We start from the raw sequence: 18,739 nt of genomic DNA, 5'->3' as shown, positions 1-18,739 counted from the left end.
TCTATAAAAAATTCAGTATATTTTGTGCTACTATCAAAACCTCTGAAAATCTGTTAAGTCTACCAAATCAAACTGTCTAGTGCCTTGCTGTCTTTCATGATAGTTGGCCACAACAATATCACATAATGACACAATACAAAAAGACAGTAATGATGTTCAGAAATAAGTACCTTGGTTTTGAGATGTTATCATCTGTATACCAAGCACAAAGAAGGTTCTTATCAGTGGACATTCAAAAGTTCTTAATGCACTTTTTTTTTTTCTGTGAGAAATACAGGGCATGTTAAATATGTATCATTTACTCAGCCATCTCCAAGTTCCACCCCACTTCCTCCTTACATATTTCCTATATACAATCATAGTTATATTACTTAATATATGTAAAATGCTTTAAGCGATGCTTGGCACATAATAGTTACTAAGTGGAGGTGGTGGTTGTTGATGTTATTATTATTATTATTATCTCATGTTTTACAAGTGATGCTGTATATTCATATGCCCTGCAGAAATTCTAAAGTATGATTTGCTTTAGGAAGTTCAATCCAGTGCTCCCAGAAGGAAGAAAGTCTAATATGCAAGGCATCTTCTATATGACATTTTTCTTGTTTGGGACAAAACAGGCATATCACTTAGAAGTGACCAAATTGATCAAAAATGTGTTTAGAATACTGTGTGTGTGTGTGTGTGTGTGCGCGCGCACCTCTTTAGGTAAATGTCATCAAGTGATTACCTGAAATGGCAAGCGTTGAGAACAAATTAAAATAATTAAAAAAAAAATTTTTTTTAACGTTTATTTTTGAGACAGAGAGAGACAGGGCATGAACGGGGGAGGTCAGAGAGAGGGAGACACAGAATCCGAAACAGGCTCCAGGCTCTGAGCTGTCAGCACAGAGCCCGACGCGGGGCTTGAACTCACAAACCGTGAGATCATGACCTGAGCCGAAGTCGGCCGCCTAACCAACTGAGCCACCCAGGCGCCCCCAAATTAAAATAATTTTTGATAACTTTACCATGAAGACACTGGTTACAATAGCCCCTTCTCATATTGCATTACCCTCAGACTGTGGGAAATCACTTGCAAAATTATTAAAGTATTTAACCATATATTTTATTTTTATAGTAATGAATCTGATATGCTCTAATCTCCTTTTGTTTCTTATATATCTTCCATATATCATTCATTCCATTCACTTAAAGCATCATCTTCAGTTCCAGGTATTTCTGTTGGTGATTGGTCAAGAGAAGTTGAATCTTTGTATCTCACTGAGCTCAGCTCAGACGGTATCTCAGTTGATGAGGATTTCTCCCCCCAGAAAGACTTGACTGCCCCCCTAGAGAAAAAAACAAAAACAAAAATCCCTTGTGAAATGAAAACCAAAACTAAATAGATCTATATAATTTGCTCTATATAGAAGTGCCTCCTTAGTCATGATTTATTTTTAGTTTGTGTTGTATCAATTACATGGTGATAGTAGATGAGTCCTTAGACTGTACCAGAGTGTAAAGTCAGGTAAGTATTAGAAATATTTTAAAAAATGAATTAGTAGCTTATACTAACCAAGTTTGAGAGTTGTGGGAACTACAACTGGACAACACACATACACATTCAAAACACTTTTTTTAGCAATTACTATATAAAATTCTAAAAATTGCATTTCAAGCTCTTTTGTGGCTGGGAAGCAAGTCATGAGATTAGCCTGAACTGGAATAGTTGCAGGAGGTATAGAGGGTGTTGGGCTGTTTCAAGATACATATGGGAGGCATTATGGACAGAGCTTTGGATTCATCAAACAAGAAGTGGGGACAGACAAGGAGGACATCAAGCAAGGGTGATGACTCAGCTGAGCCCTTTACCTACCAGTTTATAATTATGAATATCAGTACAAAGATCACAAATATACAGATAATAACTCCTATGGTCAGCACAAAAACTAGGACTGCATCAGTGTCTGGTCGGCTTGATCTTTTCATTTGCAATTCTAGAGAAAACACACACACCTGATGGTTATTACCACTGTATAAAAAAGGAGATACATATCTAAATGGAAACTTCATATCTAAAAAACAACTTTAGAAAAATACAGGAAGAATTAGTGGAAAGAAAGTTATTAGTAAGCTTGCTCATCACCTTTGAAATGTCCTTTTCTTTCTTTCTTTCTTTTTTAATATAACTTACCGTCAAATTGGCTAACATGTGTGTACAGTGTGCTCTTGGTTTTGGGGGTAGATTCCCGTGATTCATTGCTTACATACAACACCCAGTGCTCAACCCAACAAGTGCCCTCCTCAACGCCCATCACCCATTTTCCCCTCTACACCACCCCCCATCCACCCTCAGTTTGTTTTCTGTATTTAAGAGTCTCTTATGCCTTGCCTCCCTCCCTCTCTGTTTGTAACTATTTCCTCCCTCCCTTCCCCCATGGTCTTCTGTTAAGTTTCTCAAGTTCCACTTATATATAAATGAAAATATAGGATATCTATCTTTCTCTGACTGACTTATTTCACTTAGCATAATACCCTCCAGTTCCAGCTATATTGCTGCAAATGGCAGGATTTCATTCTTTTTCATTGCCAAGTAGTATTCCATTGTATATATAAACCACATCTTATTTATCCATTGATCAGTTGATGGACATGAAATGTTCTTTTCAAACATGCAGAAAGTTGAAAGCATTTAACGGTGAACATCCTGTATTCCCACCACCTAGATACCATCAACATTTTACTATCCATCTGTCCATCCTTCTATAAATCCATTGATCCATCTTAATTTTTCAATGTATTTCAACGTAATTTGCTAATTTCTGCCAATTCCCCACAAAAGTCTTCAACATGCATATCATTAACTAGAGTTCAATACTTGTTTATAATTTTTCTTTTGAGGTAAAATCTACCACGAATTGCACAAAGATTTTAAATGTACATTTATTTTGGCAAATGCAAACACACATATATAATTCAAACCCTATGAAGACTCAGGCTATTGCTATACCCCAGAGACTCCCTTTAGCCCCTCCTAGTTAATCCCTGCCCCATCCTCCAGAGGCAACTACTGTCCTGATTTTCTTTTCCACTACAGATTAGTTCTGCCTGTTCTAGAACTTTATAGGAATGGAAACATACACTATATATTCCTTAGTGTAAGGCTTTTTTTACTCAGCCTGTTTTAGAGATTCACCTACACTGCTGCATGTATCAATAGTTTTTTTTTTTCTTTTTTATTGACAAGTAGTAGTCCAATTTGTCTATTCATTTTCCTACTGATGGACATTCAGGCTGTTACAGCTTTAGGCTATTACAAATAAACTGCTGCAAACATTTTTATTCAAGTCATCTGCAAATGTACATTTCTCTTGGATAAATACCTAAGAGTGGAAGTGCTGGGTCATAAAGTAGAGGTACACTTTATTTTTCCAAGAAACTGTAAGATCTTTGCCCAAACTGATTGTACCCAAACTGATTGATTTCTTTTAATGAGCTAAAGTTTTTAATTTTGATGAAGCTTAATTTATCAATCTTCCCTTTTATGGTGATTGTTTTCTGAGTCATATCTAAGAAACCCTTGCCTACTCCTGAATCATGCAGATATTTTCTTATGTTTCCTTTTTTAAGATTTATGGCTTTAGTGTTTACATTTAGGACTACGATATATCTCTAATTTTTAGAAATGTTGTAAGATAGGGCTAGAGGTTTATGTTTTTATACAAATATCCACAGACTACTTTTAAATTAGACATTCTCTCCCATATCTTTCTGCTCTTCTTGCAAATAAGTCTATTAAATAGACAAAGCCAGTCTACCGTATGTATTATAACATTGTTACGTTGTATATTGGTGAAAAGCCAATTTATATCAAATTTTACTTACCTTACCAATTATATAGTTTTCTTGTGGTTCTTCCCAGTTCATAAATCACAGAACCATAAAGAATTCGTGTGAAGAAGGACCAGAGAGATTACCAAATGCAACTACTGAACTACACAGATAAGTAAACCAATGTTCAGGGAGGTTTAATGATTTGTGCAAGCTGTTTATATCTTGTAATAGTTTAATTTTGGTAAGTACCACCCTATCAGTAATAGTTTCCTGTATGGGCAATTTCAGCTGCTTATTTGTCTGGATTTTCTTCCTACTCTTTAAACATGAAGGAGTACAATTTTTCACTTTTCTTCTAATGTCAGAGGTATAAACTCAATTAGTGATCTCACTAAATAGTTTCAAGTATGACAGAGAAATCACATCATATTGATATTCCAACATTGTTAGATTTTTAAAAATCCTTTTGTTTTTGATAATTTTAGATTTAGAGACGGCAGTGAGATTTTTTAAGCTCGAATGAAAGACACCTTTTAGTATTAAAACCTGAGAAGAAGAAACGGCAAAATTCCTTGCCATTTATTCACTACCCTGCAATACTAGCCTAGAGAGGATGGAGAGTGAAATTTCTATGGGAAGTATGCAGACATTAGCAAATTATGTTGAAATGCATTGAAAAAATAATATGGATCAATGGATTTATAGAAGGATGGATAGATCAATAGTAAAATGCTGATGGTAGTATCTAGATACTTCATTTCAACAGTAGTCTTCTTGCATGGATTATTTTTATATCTTGATTACTTTTATACCTAAAAAAAAAAAGGGGCTGTGTTTCCTATTGAAATTTTTTAATGAAAATAGGTGAATTTCGATGTTCTAACTTCTTAGAGAAACTAAGCTTATGCCTGCATTCGTTTTCTAGGGTACCACAAACTGGGTGACTTAAAAACAGAAATTTATTGTCTCAAAGTTCTAGAGGCTAAACGTCTGAATGCAAGGTGTTGGTAAGGCCTTGCTCCCTCCAAAGTCTCTGGGGGCAGATCCTTCCTTTCTTCTTCCTGCTTCTGGTGGCCCCAGATGTTCCCTGACTTGTGGCAACATAACCCTAATCTCTGCCTCTGCTTTCACATGTCTGTCTTCTTCCTGTGTGTCTTTGTGTCTTCACATGACATTCTCATCCTTCTCATTCTGTATTTGTGTCCAAATTTCCCTCTTCTTATAAGGATACCAGTCATAGTGAATTAAAGGCCCACTCCATTCTAGTATGTATGACCTTATGTTAACTGAACAAATTACATCTGCAATGATCCTATTTCCAAATACAGTCACATTCTGCGGTTCTGGGAGTTAGGACTTAAGAAAGGAAACACAATTCAATCCATAACAATGTCTGATTATAAAGACAACTGTTGTGGAAGTGAAAAATCTGATGTAAAGGGAATGGATGGGAAATTTTCATTAACTAAATCATATTTACCCTAACAATATTGCAATTGTGTACTTGTTTCAAGCCAGTGCCATATTGTGGTGACATTTATACATTTATAGACAAAATATTTGTTCAATGTCCAAATAGCCAAAAGGGTCTATCGCAGTGGTGTTCCCAATTGTCAAAAGAAACTGATACCAAAGTGTTCTGAAAACATTTTGTCATTTAACCAGTGCATGTCCTGAGATGGCAGAGCTAACCCATCAGCCCTGGACTACTTGCTACAAGAGAGAAGTCAACTTTGTCTCATTTAAGGGCTAACATTTTGGGGTCTGTGTTCTAGCCCTTAGCTTACACAATATCAAATGCATATTGACTTCTAATCATAGGAAGAGGTATGGTCTTAACAAGGATTAGGCTGTAGGGACAAAAAGAGAGAATGGCCCCCAAACCATAAATACCCTGAACTAGTTAGTACTTACTGAGATATGTTTTAGTTTGATGAGGTTTGGCCCTTTCTTGCCTTTTTTTAGTACTTTATTGAAATTATCCTTTTAATAACACTTGATATCTCAACTGAAGAGTAAGATTATTAGCTTTCACCATAAATGTTTTTTTAAAGACACTAAACACATCAAAAAAAGTTATAGTTTATTTTTAAAAGTCATCTCCAAAATATTTTAGCTTTTTTCCATTTTGATAAACGGTGTTATGCTATCTCTACAGTGTATGGTATCTCTAAACTACAGCAAAAATTCTTTACATGGGATTGAGAAATAGCTTCAAGAAATCCATGAACTCTCTTAAAATAACAGGTAGCTCTTGGCATGTTTGTTTATGTGGGCATTTTTCTGGGAAAAGCCTCTTGAATCTTGATTGGATTCTCAAAAGACCTTGTGACCAAGCCCCCTCATACCGTCAGTAACAATGACAACAATGGTAAAACTAGTTAAGAACAACTGAACAAAAGAAAATAATTAGATATATTAGACATTGTAGTCTAAACTGGAAGGATACGCCCATGGATTAATTTTGCAAGAGAAGTACAGTTTCTAACATTTAAAGTTATGTTCAGGACAAGATTTGCCTTTTGTGACAAAAACTGAGGACTACATTATTGTTTCATCAAAAAAATAATTTCTTCAAATGAATAATTTTTAAAAAGCCATGTTTTGACATAACGTTTCTTAATTTTATTTATTTTACTGTGCCAAAATTGTTGTGTATCCATGAGAATTCTATGTATGCACTTTCACTTTTGTGATAGAAGTAAAATAATATAATTCAAGTTAGAGGACTGTTCTTTGGAAACAGTTCAGGAATGCACCAGTTTCTCAAAGTGAAACACATCTGACTCTACTTTGTGAAAAAGAAATTAAGCACCACTGGGGTCCCTGGGTGGCTCAGTCGGTTAAGCTTCAGCTCAGGTCATGATCTTGCAGTTCGTGGGTTCAAGCCCCGAGTCAGGCTCTGTACTGACAACTCAGCCTGAAGCCTTCTTTGGATTCTGTGTGTCTGTCTCTCTCTGCCCTTCCCCTGCTGTGCTCTGCCTATCTCTCTCTCAAAAATAAATAAATAGTAAAAAAAAAATTCTTTCTTAAAGAAATTTAGCATCACCTTGTAGAAAGTCTAAATGATAAAAACCAGTGATTTACTGTCTCTGCACCAGCAGCACCTGGGAACTTGTTAGAAATGCAAACTATTCTGCCAGCCCCACCCAAGATCTACTGAATCAGAAGCCCTGGGGGTAGGGTTATCAATCTGTGTTGCAAGGTGTCCTCCAGATGATTTTGATGCTTTTTAAAATTTGATATAAGCAAACAAAAACATTACTGGGCACTTACCACTTGTTGTATAGACTGTGAATTTAATAGATGCTACTATTTCATTATTATCCAAGGTGGCACACTCGAAAACCAAGGGGCGAACTTCCCTGCGTACTTCCAGGATTGCTGAATCATTTGCAAGGATAACAGGTTGCTATTTAAAAAGGAAAAAAAAAGACCTAATATTCTTTATGTGGACTTAAGATCAGGAAACAATTTACTCCTCATAACAAAAGAGTAGTCATTGTCTTTCAGTCTAGGACAGTAATTAATTATACACATGGATTTTAGAGTCAGGCAATCCAGACAATCAAGTACCAACCTTACCATTTCCTGCCTATGTGACCCAGGACAAGTTTCCCACTGCTTCTCAGTTATTTATCTGCAAAATGGGTGTAATGATAAGGATTACCTCATAGATTGATTGTTATGTGGGTTAAAAGAAATTGTAGCACTTGGTGTATGTCTGACACTTAATAAGCCCTCAATTAATGTTAGCTACTATTATCCTGATACAACTCCTAGGCAAACAAATGAAAAATTTGCTTCCAAAATAGAAAACTTTATATAAAATGGATGTTTTTAAGTTCTGATAATAGCTGACCCCAAGACATATATAAAGACTTAGCCCCAATTAATAATGAAAAATTTTAAATTTCAGTAATAACAAAGTTGTAAGATTTTTAACTTCATTTTTGCAAACTGTTTCTAAAGAGAGAGTTTTCTGATAGCCATCAAGCACTGGGACACAAATTTTATCACTCACTAGAAAGCACCACATTACATACATTCATGACTTACTTGCTCTGGCCTTAGAAGTTTCCAAATATATTTGAAACGATTTACAGGAGATATATGAGTACATGCCATTCTAACACTGTCAAGACTTTCTGAAATTGGTCTACCCCCTAAAAACAAGGAAAATTAAATACATATATACCATTGGGCATTATAAATTGCTTTATACAAAGGCTACTTTTAAAAGCCACTACATAAATTATAAAATCAATTTTTTAAAATCAATTATATACTGGACGTTATCAAAATTATTATTGAGAGTTTGAGTGTAGAAGAGCAGAAGGAATAATGGATGCAAAGTAAAGTCATTAAAAGAAGCAGGTGGGAGACACCATAGCTGTCTGTTCCTTCTGCAGAATATATAGCAAAGGCAACCAATTTAGTGATCTATTAGATTAAACTTTGAGATCTGCTAGTGGCTTTCCATTTATTGGTTAGGGATTCCATTTATTGATTAGGATTACCACTAGAGGTAATGAACTATCAAAGTAGTGTAATTTGACATAGAACAGACCTCAAAGTTCTCAGTTTAAAGTCTGCCGATCTATTGATAATCATGCCAATCACTTGTCAAGACCAAAGTGTCAAAAGTATTTCACTATAGCACAGCCTTGATCACAGGCCCTGAGTACAATAAGGTTCTAGTGTATTACAGAGAATATACGTTAAATTTTAGACATAACTGAAAAAATGTAAAGCAAAAATGGAAAGGTGCTCAGAGCTATTACTGTCTAGAGAACTGGAATTTTAAGTTTTATTAAGTTTCCTTTCAGTATTGATCAGCTCCTTCCACTCATGGCAGCCTGAGGTTAAGGCTATTTCCCCACAGTAAACTTTTCCCTTCTGTCTCCACCCCCCAACACAGAGTCCAACTCACAGCCACAATCTACTGGTCCACGGCATTCTTCCACCCGTACAATACACTTGGATTCACCTCCAGGGCATCCATTTGTTAGGATAACTTCTCTAATACCAACACCTTTGGTAAAAGAAACCAGCAAGTGTTAAGAAAAATTCATTCCAGTTTCTTTTCTTTTTCCACCTAGGCTTTTTTGGTTTTTTTTTTGGTTTTTTTTTTGTTTTTTTTTTTTTTGAGACTTCTAGTTTCAGAAGTTAAATTCCTAACTTCAGGGAGGTAATGCTTAGAATTATTTTATGCCCCTCATTTTGAATTATTTCATAAAACAGCATTTCCCAAAGTGAGTTACATGAAACACTAGTTCCTCTGGTTGTTAGCATAAGAAAAGGGATTCCACAATTAGACATTTGAAAATGATACATTAAATAAAATTAAAGGGTCCTCTTTATTTACAGAATTTGGGGAGAACTTTGAATATGCTAAGGAAATTAATGTGCTATAGTGTATAAGCTTTCACTGATTGAAGAATTAAAATTTTTACATTTTAACATTTTTGAAATCAGAATTTACCTTTGAATTGACAACATGTGACAAATTGGCCGCATTTTTCCATTTTAGAGGTGCATAAAATATGCTTCTTATTGCTGATAAAGTCTTAGATTTGATGAAATACAGTAGTACACAGGATCTCCCAAGCTCATCTGGCATGGAACTTTTAGAAGAGATTTTGGAACTCTAGAGAACATTCCCAAAATCACATTATATTTTTTCCTTTTTAAATGTTTATTTGTTTGTTTTGAGAGGGGGGAAGGGGCAGAGAGGCCATGGGGGTGGGGGGAGCGGAGAGAATTCCAAGCCGGCTCCACATTGTCAGTGTAGAACCAGAGAGCTCGAACTCAAGAACTGTGAGATCATGACCTGAGCTGAAATCAAGAGTCAGACGCTTAATGAAATGGACCACCCAGGTGCCCTGCCAGAATCACATTTTAAAAAACAAATGATGCTTTTTAATATTTAGATTAGTAAAATCTAAATTAGATTTAGTAAAATCTAAATATTTAGATTAGTAAAATCTATATTAAATATAGGAGGAGAAACTATTAAATCTCAATTTCTAGTAAGATACTCTCTTTAGAATTACCACACTTTTTTACAACAAGAAATCAAGTCTTTACTAACAGATCTCAGATCTCCACTGGGTTTGCCTTTCATTGCCAGAATTGAGGAACATGATAAATGCTCAATCAGTGACATGATAAACATGTTGTATGGATAAGTGACCTGTGATAAGACAGTGTAGTCACAGGCTAAGGAACAGTACATCTTGATTTCCTTGTCTACCAGATTCCCTCTTTCAGCCTCTAAAGATGTTAATCATAAAACCCATTCTCAAGGGCAAGTTGAAGTCAACTTACAACAGTGACAGATGACTTACAACAGTGCTTCTCAAACTTTAGAGTGCATGCAATCACCTGGAAATCTTATTAACATGCAAATTCTGATTCAGTAGGTCTGGAGTAGGTTCTGAGATTCTGCGTTTCTAACAAGCTCCCAGGAGATGCTGATGCAGCTAGTCTATGGACCAAACTTTGAGTAGCAAGGGAGAGGACTCTACATGAGATAAGGAGATGAAGATTGGGAGAGAAAAGATCTTTTTTTTAATTATGTTTTTATTTTAATTCCAGTGTAGTTAACATACAGTGTTATGTTAGTTTTGGGTATACAATATAGTGATTCAACAATTCTATGCATTACTCAGTGCTCATCATGATAAGTATACTCTTTGAGGAAAGATTTCTTTTGAGTAAAAGAGATGCCTGAGAATGGTTGCAGTATAGCTCTGCTTGAATTTATGAAAGGTACCTCACTAGATGCACAGCCTTATTCTGAACTGCATAAATATTTTCCAAGCAAATTTAATTAGGAATTTATTTAGCCAAATATAGTTCATTGCGATGATATGTGTAGGTGTGAGATTTTCTGTAAGTCCAAGTAAACCTAAAAATCTGCCTGGGTATTCCAGAAAAAGAAAATTTTTTGACTGCTAAAATATTGTTTTGGGAGTTCAATAGAATTATCACCAAAGCACTTTTTCCCCCTCTAAATAGTTCTGTTATAAACCAAAAAAGTTTGAAAATGTTTTAAAATATTTTAGATGTGAAATATTACCTTTTATGGTTTATCTTTCTCCTTAGAATTTATCACCATCTGACATGTTACATGTTTGAATATTATTTTTCTCTTTGCCCCTACTAAAATATACACTCCTTGAAGGCAAGGAGTTTCCTCTGCTTTATTCCAGCACCTGTAACAATGCCTGGCACATAGTAGGCAAAATTCAAAAAATGATTTGATGAATGAGCAAATATACAATTTTTGAAACACATCTTTAAATAATAGAGTAATACACTATAAATTACTAGAATTGTCTTAAAAATAATTCTCTACCTGTGAAAATTTCTCAAGCAAGCAGCAAAATAAAGATATAAATTACAAATGAATATTCACAGGTTTATTACGTGTATTCCTCTCATTTCTGACTCTGACCCAGTAAGAAGTTAAGGTAAAAAAAATAGTTTTAAAATTATCTTAAGAGGCAGAAGGTAGAACAGTGGTTGTCAGGAGCTGGGGGAAGGGGATAGAGCAGGGAGTTCGTGTTTAATGGGTATGGAGTTTTCATTTTGGGATGATGAAAAAATTCTGGAGATGGATGGTGGTAATCATTGTACAACAATATGAACATGTTTAAGATTACCAAGTCGTACATTTAAAAATGATAAAAATAGTACATTTTATGTTAGGTTTATTTTGTGACAATTAAAATATATTATCTTAAATATAAATAATTCAGGTGTAGTTTAAAAAGCAATTCTGCTCTACATCTGCATGGATTGCTGTCTTCTTACCCTTTGGTTTTTGTCTTTCCCCCCCATCACTATCCTTTTTGCAAGACAGGTTCTAATTTAGAATAAACGGAATTTCATTGTGAGTTATCTATTGTCTTCTCAGCATGCTAGTCTGTCTATAGTGGTTCTCAAAGTGGTTGTTAAAAGATGGTCTTTTAACCAGCAGCATCAGCTTTATTTGTAAACTTGTTTAGAAATACAAATTCTTAGGCTCCTCCAAAGACCAAGTGAGTTAGGAACTCAGGGTAGGCCCAGCAGCCTGGGTTTTAACAAGCTCTGCAGGCACTTAGGGTGGACACTTAAGTTTGAGAAACACTGGTCTATTATAGCACATGTACCCTTAATCCCACCCCCATATGAGAGATATTATGTCCAATTTCTATTCATGGAATGATGGAAAAAAGTCATAGTTTGTGAATATTATCTTCCCCCCAAGCTAATACCTCTTTTCCCCAAGACATAACATATGTATTGGAGAAATGTAGAATTTATAATAGAGTATTACAAATACACAAATTTCTTGATAGATTTGCCACGCAGTGTGTGGGAAGACATCTGTGAGATGCATCGGAAGATCTTCATCTTCTGAACATCTGTGAGATAAACTTTTACTTAGTGAAGGCAGTTTAAGTGCCAAAAAAATATAGGGAGCCGGCTTAAAATAAGACTTAGGGGTTATGAACTGACAATATCTTACCTTTTGAGCTTTGTGTGCAAATTATAGTTTAAGAGATAAATAAGGGCACACAAATTACAAATAAAAATTGTCAACAGCTTTTACCATTCCTTCCCGCCAAATTATAATATTGTTGATTTATCTGCTCTATGCTACTTACCACATGTAACGGTGCACATCCCAAATTCTACTTCTTTGACTGCTGTATTATTTGAAACTAAATATAAAGTGCAAAGATACATTATTTAATCATGTAAAAACTTTTTTAAGTGAAAAACTACTTGAGGGTGAAGGATACAAGCATTCATGGGAAGCAGATAGTTTTTAACATTAATCAAAAAAAAGTTTTTTAACTTTTTAAATCAGAAAAGTAATGTCATTCCTAGTACATCTTCTATTATTGCTTAAATCAAAAGAAGCCTAAATCATGAAAGTAATGAATTAAATTAGGAAATACCTTGCAAAGAAGGTCTATATTTAAACTCTTACATAAACTAAAAATAATGTTTTTTCATCAACTTAATACATGGTGAGTTAAAGTTCTATAGGTCAGAAAAACAAAACAAAACAAAAGCCTACCAACTGTAAGGCCCGATTTTTTCTATTCTCTATTTTCCAAAAAAAAATTATGAGTGCATCATTTCCATCCAAAAATAAGTCTTTATCCCAAATGTTCATTAAAATCTCTGTTATAGGTTGGTTCTATACATTCTTAAGTTAAGATGATAGATTATGCCCAAGAATTTATCCCAACACTTTATTTATCAGGATAATTTATGAATATACATGTGTTTGAGTAGTTAAATATTATTGCTTTCAAATCACATTTCTCTGTTTCTAATCTGGCATGATTTCCACCAGCCAATTCTTCACAGCAGATTAGAACTAATATCTCAATATAAAAAATATTACATGAGGGGTTAGAATTTTTTTTAAAGCATTGCATCCTAAATTAACAGTATTACATGGGAAAGTGCATTGGAATTGGGGTCCACATTGCTTCTTCTACCACTAATCATCTGAGTTTGATCAAATTACTTAAAACTCTGTCAGGCCTACTTAACTCTTCTGCAAAAATCTGAAAAGGAAAATCTATCTTATTTGATTATTGTAAGAATTAAATGAGATAACATATGTGAAAACATTCTGTAACTTATTTACTGCTGCAAACATGCTTAAGATAGCATAACTTCATTCACAGTCAGTGCACATCACAGTTTTTCCTATTTTGATTACTGTAAGACAATACATTCATAAACACTGTTATTCTATACTTACAAGCACCAAATATACTGAATAATAGTATGCTGTTGGTGTATACATGTTAAGTAAATTAATATTGACTTTGTTAAATTATTTGGCCTATCATGATCAATTTTGAAATGACATTTTTGCTTGAAATGCTTGGATACTTTCTGCTGGCACATTATGAGATATAAATTAAAAGACAAATCTTGAACATAGAAAACATAGTTAGGAGGATGAGTATTAGCTTTTAAATACAACTTCTTTTAAAAAACCATTAGAAAAAACTATTAATCAGCCCCACTATTCACTACCTATGCAACTTTGGGAAAGTTACTTAAGATCTCCTAACTCCAGAAAAAGACTGGATTTAATCAGATGATCTCTAAAGTCCCTTTTGGCTTTGATTGCCCATTAGGTCATTCAATGACTTTCTTTTTATTTTATTTTTTGAGAAAGAGAGAATGAGTGTGGGTGAGGCAGAGGGGACAGAGGGGGAGAGAGAGAGAGAGAGAGAGAGAGAGAGAGAGAGAGAGAGAGAGGAGAGAGGAGAGAGAGAACCTTAATCAGACTCCACACTCAGCATGGAGCCCAACCCCATGACCCTGGGATCATGACCTGAGCTGAAATCAAGAGTCAGATGCTCAACTGACTGAGCCACCCAGGCACACCTCAATATCAGAGGTTTTTTTTTTTAATTTTTTTAAAGTTTATTCATTTTTGAGAGAGAGAGAAAGAGAGAATGAGCAAGCATGAGCAGGGGAGGGGCAGAGAGAGAGAGAGGGAGATACAGAATCCAAAGTAGGCTCCAGGCTCTGAGCTGTCAGCATGGAGCCCAATGTGGGGCTTGAACTCACAAACTACGAGATCATGACCTGAGCCAAAGTTGGACGCTTAACCAACTGAGCCACCCAGGTGCCCCCAACTTTCATTTTTGATGGGAATCCTATACTGGTGAGTCACAGAAATTACATGTACCTGGACTTCAGTGTGATATTTGTCAAAATTTCCTGTTATATATCTATGAGTAAAAAGGAAAAATACAGTCTGAATGTCAGTAAACTTTTTATGTGTAACTTGCTAAACAGTAATATCCACTGATGCTAAGTAATTGCTTGGTGCCAATTTGTAAGGAATGATGTGTCACAGGACTCTGTCCTGTTTAATATTTTTATTACTGACTTGGAAAATATTGGTATCCTGCTGACTGAATCCAGAGATTCTGAAAAACTAGAAAAGATAGCAAATATGTTTGAAAATAAATCTAGCTCTAAAAATGACAGGTTGGAATACCAGGCAAGTCTAACAAAATGAAACCTTAAGAGAAATAAAAGTCTTACATATAGAGCCGAAAGCTAACTGTCCCCAAAATACTAATAGGCTGTCTTAACTTGATAGAAGAACAGGTGAAAATGAGTAGAAATTTCAATAGTAACTTCAATAGGAGTCAAGAATGTGATGAGTCTTCCTTAAAAATCTACTGGGTTTTAGACTTTACTAATAAAAGCCTGGCATCCACCATGATGTAGATAATGATCCTCATCTTTTTTGTTCTGGCAAATCCTGGAATGTTTTCTTCAATTCTCATCACACTTTAACTGTTGGTATATACCATCAGAATCCAATTTTAACTTTTGAGTTTCTTTTTTAAGAGTTTATATGTAAGGTTGATATTTCATAACTTTTATTCTTTCTTAGAGGTGTTCCAAAGAAAAAGAGAAAGTACAGTTATATTTATATAGGATAAAACTTATTTTGTAGAATGAAACTCATTCTATTTTGCAATTATTTTTTTTTTATTTTGCAATTATTATGTAGGTCTGTTCTTGGTTCTTTTATGAATGTAAGCTTATAAGTATAGGATAACTATAAATCTAAGGGTTTAGGCATAGGTATACCATTATGTTTATAAAAGGTATAAAAGGTATGGGGGGCATAAGGGGTATGAGTATAAATCTAACATAATATCTTAGTAATTTTTCCTGTATTTTTAAACATTTTGTTATTTCATCATCTGTAATGATTGATTTCATTATTACTTATTGATCATTCCTAGCTGTGTTTTTTTTTTTTTAAAGACTAAGACAACAAAATGGAAGAGTGGTTGGAATTGCCTAGAAAGATGATGTGGCTGTAAAATAAATCATAACCATTATATCATCCTTTGTTTTATTTCTTTGTCCAAAAAATTGCATCATCTTTCAGAAAGATATAAAAGAACTCTAGATGCACCTTTCTTCTAGTCCATTTTCACCTTTCATTGAATATAGTTGAGGTTTTTGAATTTTGTTTTTTGGTTTTTGGTCCATAAAAGGAGAAGAAAATTGACAGAGAGAAACATTTCACAATTGTTGGATGAATCGGAAGATGAACATAGAGATAGAGAGCAGCACCTTAAATGCTAAGGATGCTGGTGAAATTGATTGCATAAGCAAAAGGAGAGATAACTTAAATATCCTAGATGAATTTTCTATAACTCAAGAGTCAATGGATTAATGAGTATTACATTTCTAAATTTCATCTAAAGATGAAAAGGATATATAGTATTTTCATTCAGTTAGTCTTTCAACAGGAAAGACTTGATCCTGAAATGTTTTGTGAAAATAAACTGGACCATACTATTTTGCTAAAAGGATATGGACAATATTCTTTTCTTTTCAAAGCTCCTTATACCCCAAAATTTACTTGATAAGGTTTGTAAATGGACAGATCATGATGGCAGGTATGTATACAAAGGTAACTAAGAGAAAATAGATGATGTAGAAATGAATAAAATTCATTGGGTCAATCATCTAATTGGTATTTATAAATCTAAAATGAAAATATTTTGCAATTAGGGAGCAAAGGACATGGCGGTCTTTTCATCAACAAAATATGTGGCTTCGTAGTTTTCAAAAGTATTGTGTTTTGACAATGCAAGTGCAAAAAGAACCAAAGGAATAAACTAGAATCTATTAGAGATGTACTTGAAATCTGGAATCAGTATTTATAAGATGGATACATTCCAGATTCATACATAACAGTTAATGAGCATTTAGTTGCATTCAAAGTGCCTTGCCCATCTAGGGTATATACATCTTCAAAACCAGGAAATATGGAATAAAAATTTGTAGTTTTCCATATTTACATTCTTATTAAAATTTCATTTAAGTTGCTTCATTAACCCTTTATTCTTGTAAATTACTTGTAAAATGCTTTAAAATCTAAAAAAAAGTGAACTGGATAGCAAATAGTGATGACTGCTTTTACTGGTCCATGGAGGGTTGAGGGGCTTTGTCAAATTTTAATAATGGCTCTAGAAAATTTCCAATCTTAGACACTTCCAATTAGTTATGGTTCTGGATTCTCACTCTTCCCAGGAAAAAACAACTACACATGAAATTGTACATATAAAATTCCAAAAGGTAGACCCCCTAAAGTTCACAGATGACAAAACTGAGACAGTGAGAGAATAAATACCTTGCCTACATTTGAATTTGTATCTAAGACATTATAACTTCATTGTCTGGATTTAGCCTAAACTCTATTTAGCACATTACAGGTAGAACTATCCCTTGAACAGTTTAATACTAAAATTGTTAATTATTTTTAAAACTAGAGTGAAGCAACAGCGATTCTGCCTTAAAACATGTTTTCTCGCCTAGTCTCTTTCACACTTCCAAAGTCAAGGACCTCGCCAAACTCCCTGTAATGTTATCAAGGCAATACAAACCTACATCTCACCATTAACCTCAGATAGTCAATTTCTTTCTGTCGCTGAGGGTCACTATGTCATCAGGAAATAAAAGAAAGGCTAATAAATACAGCACCTATTCTGTATGTCTAGGAGATGTGAGACTGCCAAGGAAATTAAAAGAATCTCAGCCAGGTCATTTATGGGGTAAGGGAATCAGTCTCCTTGAGCTGCAAATCTGCAACTGGTTTTCTACCAACCAGAATGTGTTACTAACCAATAAAACATATTTAATGGCTTGTCAAGTTTTATTGCTTAATGACCCAGCAGAATGAGGCAAATTTACGAAACAAGCACAGACTCATTCCCCCTTGGCTAACAGGTATTATCCAACAAAACCACTAGTTGGATCCTTAATAGGTGTTTCCTACTACTACCATTCCATTGTGGATAGAAGTGGAATGTACAAATATCATATCACCAGGCTACAGAGGTGCTCAAAGGTGGAGCTGCATGAAGCTGGCAAGGGGCTTCTGGGCAGTTTTGTCAGCATTTTGGTCTAAGATGTGTCACAGTGAGGGGGATTCTTAATTCCAATGAGTTCCAACCTAAAGATCAAATGTGGAAAGTAGTACAACCTCAAAGTAATTTGGAACCTCAAAAAAATTAAAAAAAATAAAATGGGAAAGACATAGAACTACAAGGAGTCAAAATAATTCCTGTTGGTGAGAGGCTACTTCCTACTCCTAATCCTTAACAACAACAACAAAAAGCACATATAACAATTTCTATAATGTGCTTGTTTTTCTTGGCACAGTCTCTTCAAGGCCAATAGGCATATGAAAAAAAGTATAAATTCAGGCTGTTTGCAATTGAGCTCTACAGATGCTAACAGGGATAATAATTCGCATTGTCCTCAGACAGAAAGCAGGGCTTTGCCTTCGGCTGATCCACGTTAAGGAGCCTCCCGCCCTCACCATCCTCCTCTGGCAGAGTTTGGGCCTCGCTCTCAGCCTCGGCCTCGTTCTCGGCCTCCTCCTCGCCCTCATTCTCGCCCTCGCCCTCGGGGGCCAAGCTGGGATCCTGGACGGCAGTGACGTTCGTCCCACACGCGGACCGGAGGCCCGCCAGGAGAAGCCAACCCACGGTCAGCAGCAGCCCGTTGGAGCAGCCCGCGCCCCCGGGGCTCATGGTTCTCGGCCCCGACGGCCGACCAAGACACAGTCGCAGCCGCCCGCTCCCGACAAGAGGTGCGTCGAAGAGAGGAGCCGCCAGACTCCGAAGCTCCGCGCCGCGCCAGGTAACCATTGAGGCGTCACGGCTCGTCACCGGCAAGCGGAACGCCTCCCGGGCTCCTGGCGCCCTTGGAACGCGCGCGAGGCCGCCTGTAGCGCCTCACCCGGCACTTCCGACTGGGCTTAGGCCGCGCGGCTCGCTTTCCGGCGTTGCAGGTGCGCAGGCGGTGGCAGGAGCTGCGCTCATTTCCTCAGTTACTAAGCAACCCGCCA

The 18,739-nt window shown here is 35.6% G+C and overlaps 1 protein-coding gene across 1 annotated transcript; it reads right to left on the bottom strand.

The window, feature by feature from the left end:
* Positions 1-1,086: 1,086 nt before the first annotated feature.
* SPACA1 (sperm acrosome associated 1) lies at positions 1,087-18,515 on the bottom strand. Its single transcript, XM_007076922.2, has 7 exons — positions 18,209-18,515; positions 12,474-12,530; positions 8,750-8,851; positions 7,876-7,982; positions 7,093-7,228; positions 1,859-1,979; positions 1,087-1,331 (listed from the first exon to the last, which is right to left on the bottom strand). The coding sequence occupies exons 1-7, from the start codon at positions 18,420-18,422 to the stop codon at positions 1,175-1,177; spliced, it is 894 nt and encodes a 297-aa protein (XP_007076984.1). The 5' UTR covers positions 18,423-18,515; the 3' UTR covers positions 1,087-1,174.
* Positions 18,516-18,739: the final 224 nt, after the last annotated feature.

This window comes from Panthera tigris, chromosome B2 (genome assembly GCF_018350195.1).
Source record: "Panthera tigris isolate Pti1 chromosome B2, P.tigris_Pti1_mat1.1, whole genome shotgun sequence".
Lineage (NCBI taxonomy): Eukaryota > Metazoa > Chordata > Mammalia > Carnivora > Felidae > Panthera > Panthera tigris.
The sequence above is the reverse complement of the archived record's forward strand: the minus strand, read 5'-3'. Positions and strand labels throughout refer to the sequence as shown.

Excerpts from the sequence above, each read along its gene's own strand:
- SPACA1 (XM_007076922.2), bottom strand. The coding sequence starts at position 18,422 with ATGAGCCCCGGGGGCGCGGGCTGCTCCAACGGGCTGCTGCTGACCGTG. Across the intron at positions 12,531-18,208 it reads AACTCTGCCAGAGGAGGATG|TTTCAAATAATACAGCAGTC; the intron begins GTGAGGGCGGGA and ends CTTTATATTTAG. Across the intron at positions 1,980-7,092 it reads CACAGTCTATACAACAAGTG|AATTGCAAATGAAAAGATCA; the intron begins GTAAGTGCCCAG and ends TGTTTTCTCTAG.